Source organism: Tupaia chinensis, unplaced genomic scaffold, assembly GCF_000334495.1.
Source record: "Tupaia chinensis unplaced genomic scaffold, TupChi_1.0 Scaffold143646_1, whole genome shotgun sequence".
Classification (NCBI taxonomy): domain Eukaryota; kingdom Metazoa; phylum Chordata; class Mammalia; order Scandentia; family Tupaiidae; genus Tupaia; species Tupaia belangeri.
The window spans coordinates 389,803-392,000 of record NW_006203494.1 but is presented as its reverse complement, the minus strand read 5'-3'; the positions used below and the strand labels follow the sequence as shown (position 1 = coordinate 392,000).

At 65.2% G+C, this 2,198-nt stretch overlaps 1 protein-coding gene across 1 annotated transcript; it reads left to right on the top strand.

Moving 5' to 3' along the window:
- Window position 1: 1 nt before the first annotated feature.
- Window positions 2–2,192, top strand: PTAFR (platelet activating factor receptor; the record flags this gene model as incomplete). The annotated part of the gene is made up of 1 exon (XM_006164597.2): window positions 2–2,192. A coding segment is annotated over one exon (987 nt), but the record flags the coding sequence as incomplete, so codon positions are not given.
- Window positions 2,193–2,198: the final 6 nt, after the last annotated feature.

Genomic DNA, 2,198 nt, shown 5'->3' with positions numbered 1-2,198 from the left:
GCTCTTCCCCGTCGTCTACAGCGCCATCTTTGTGCTGGGGGTCGTCGCCAACAGCTACGTGCTGTGGGTCTTCGCCCGCCTGTACCCCTCCAAGAAGTTCAACGAGATCAAGATCTTCATGGTGAACCTCACCGTGGCCGACCTGCTCTTTCTGGTCACCCTGCCCCTGTGGGTCATCTACTACTACAACCGGGGTGACTGGCTTCTCCCCAAGTTCCTGTGCAACCTGGCCGGCTGCTTCTTCTTCATCAACACCTACTGCTCCGTGGCCTTCCTGGGCGTGATCACCTTCAACCGCTTCCAGGCAGTCACTCGGCCCATCAAGACCGCCCAGGCCACCACCCGCAAGCGTGGCATCTACCTGTCCCTGGTCATCTGGGTGGCCATCGTGGCCGCCGCGTCCTATTTCCTGGTGCTGGACTCCACCAACACGGTGCGTGGCAGGCCCGGCCCGGGCAACGTCACGCGTTGCTTCGAGCACTACGAGCAGGGCAGCATGCCGGTCCTCATCATCCACATCTTCATCGTGCTCAGCTTCTTTGTGGTCTTCCTCGTCATCCTCCTCTGCAACCTGGTGATCATCCGCACGCTGCTGGCACAGCCGGTGCAGCAGCCGCGCAACGCCGCGGTCAGGCGCCGGGCGCTGTGGATGGTGTGCGCGGTGCTGGCCGTGTTCGTCATCTGCTTTGTGCCGCACCACCTGGTGCAGCTGCCCTGGACGCTGGCCGAGCTGGGCTACCGGAGTGGCCGCTTCCACCAGGCCATCAACGACGCGCACCAGGTCACGCTCTGCCTGCTCAGCGCCAACTGCGTCCTGGACCCCGTCATCTACTGCTTCCTCACCAAGAAGTTCCGCAGGCACCTCACCGAGCGGCTCTACAGCATGCGCAGCGGCCGCAAGTGTTCACGTGCCACCACCGACACCAGCCCGGGCACTGAGGTGGTGGTGCCGCTCCACCCTGTCCTCTGCGGCTCCCTCAAAAACTAGCCCTGCAGGGGGGCGCCAGGCCGAAGCCCTCTCCTGGACGTCACGACTGAGCTGGGGGCGAGGGTTCTGCTGTGGCCTGGGCACTCCCCGAGCACCCTCCCCACTGGGCCAGGGCCCGACCCCTGGAGAGCCTGGAACCCGCGGACAAAGCTGGGACCTATACCTATACCTGTCCCGAGCCCCTGGTCCAATGGGGCTGGAGGGACTCAGGGCAGGTGCAGACCCGGGGTGGGCTTCCAGCTGTCCAGACCCGAGCGGGGCAGTGGCCTGGAGCTGTGGGCAGCCACTCCCCAGGGCGAAGGCAGAGGACGCCCGCCTGGCAGTGTCCTCACCAGCATGGCATGGCCGGTTGAGCAGTACTTCTAGGGAAGTGCTCAGGCAGCCTCTCCCCACCTGGGTGGGAGAAGAGAACCAGCTGCACCATCAGCCAGCCCTGGCGCTTCCTGAGGCCACCGCCTTCACCTTCCTGTCTCCATGGCGGGCTCTGTAGGGGAGGGCAGCCACCCAACTTGGGCAGATAAAGGCCCCTCAAAGCAGTGAGGCCCCCGGCTGGGGCTGCTCAGTGTCAGAGGTTTCCTTGGGGCAGGCTCTCTGCCTGGAAGTCCCTGAGGCCTCTGGGTGGACAGAGCAGGTCAGGCTTCCCCAGGGCCATGGGTCAACCTCCCTGGGGTCTCTGGCTGGCTGCCATGACAACTGGTGAATGCAGTCCGGTCAGCCTCCTGGCCTCGCCCCTGCGGTGTGGACCTGGCTGGGGCTCAGGGCTTGACAGGGGCTTCCCTGGTTTCCAGGACTTTGTGCGTTTTCTGTTTCTTGTCTCCTGGCTCGGGTTTTGCTAACGCCCCCTGCTGAGCCAGTAGCCTGCCAGGTCTGGGGTGGCCTGAGGGCCAGCAGGGAGCTGTCTCCTGCAGAGCTTCCTGCCTTCCAGGGCTGTGGCCCGCAGCAGGCCTCAGCAGACGCCTCCTTGGGCAGCTGTCTTTAGGACCTGCACCTGCTGAGAGCAGCGCCCTCACTGCTCTGAGGGGAGCGGGAAGGATGGGCAGGTGGGATGGGCTGTCAGCTCCGCAGGCCACTTAGGGGCGCCCAACCTTGGGGCTGTGAGTGTGAGTCCCTGTGTGCCTGCACCGACTGGGCGGGAGGGACCTGCCCAGGGGCCGAGGTGCAGAGCCCTGTGCTCAGGAGCTGGCGACTGGGCGGTGCTTGCGGGACCCAC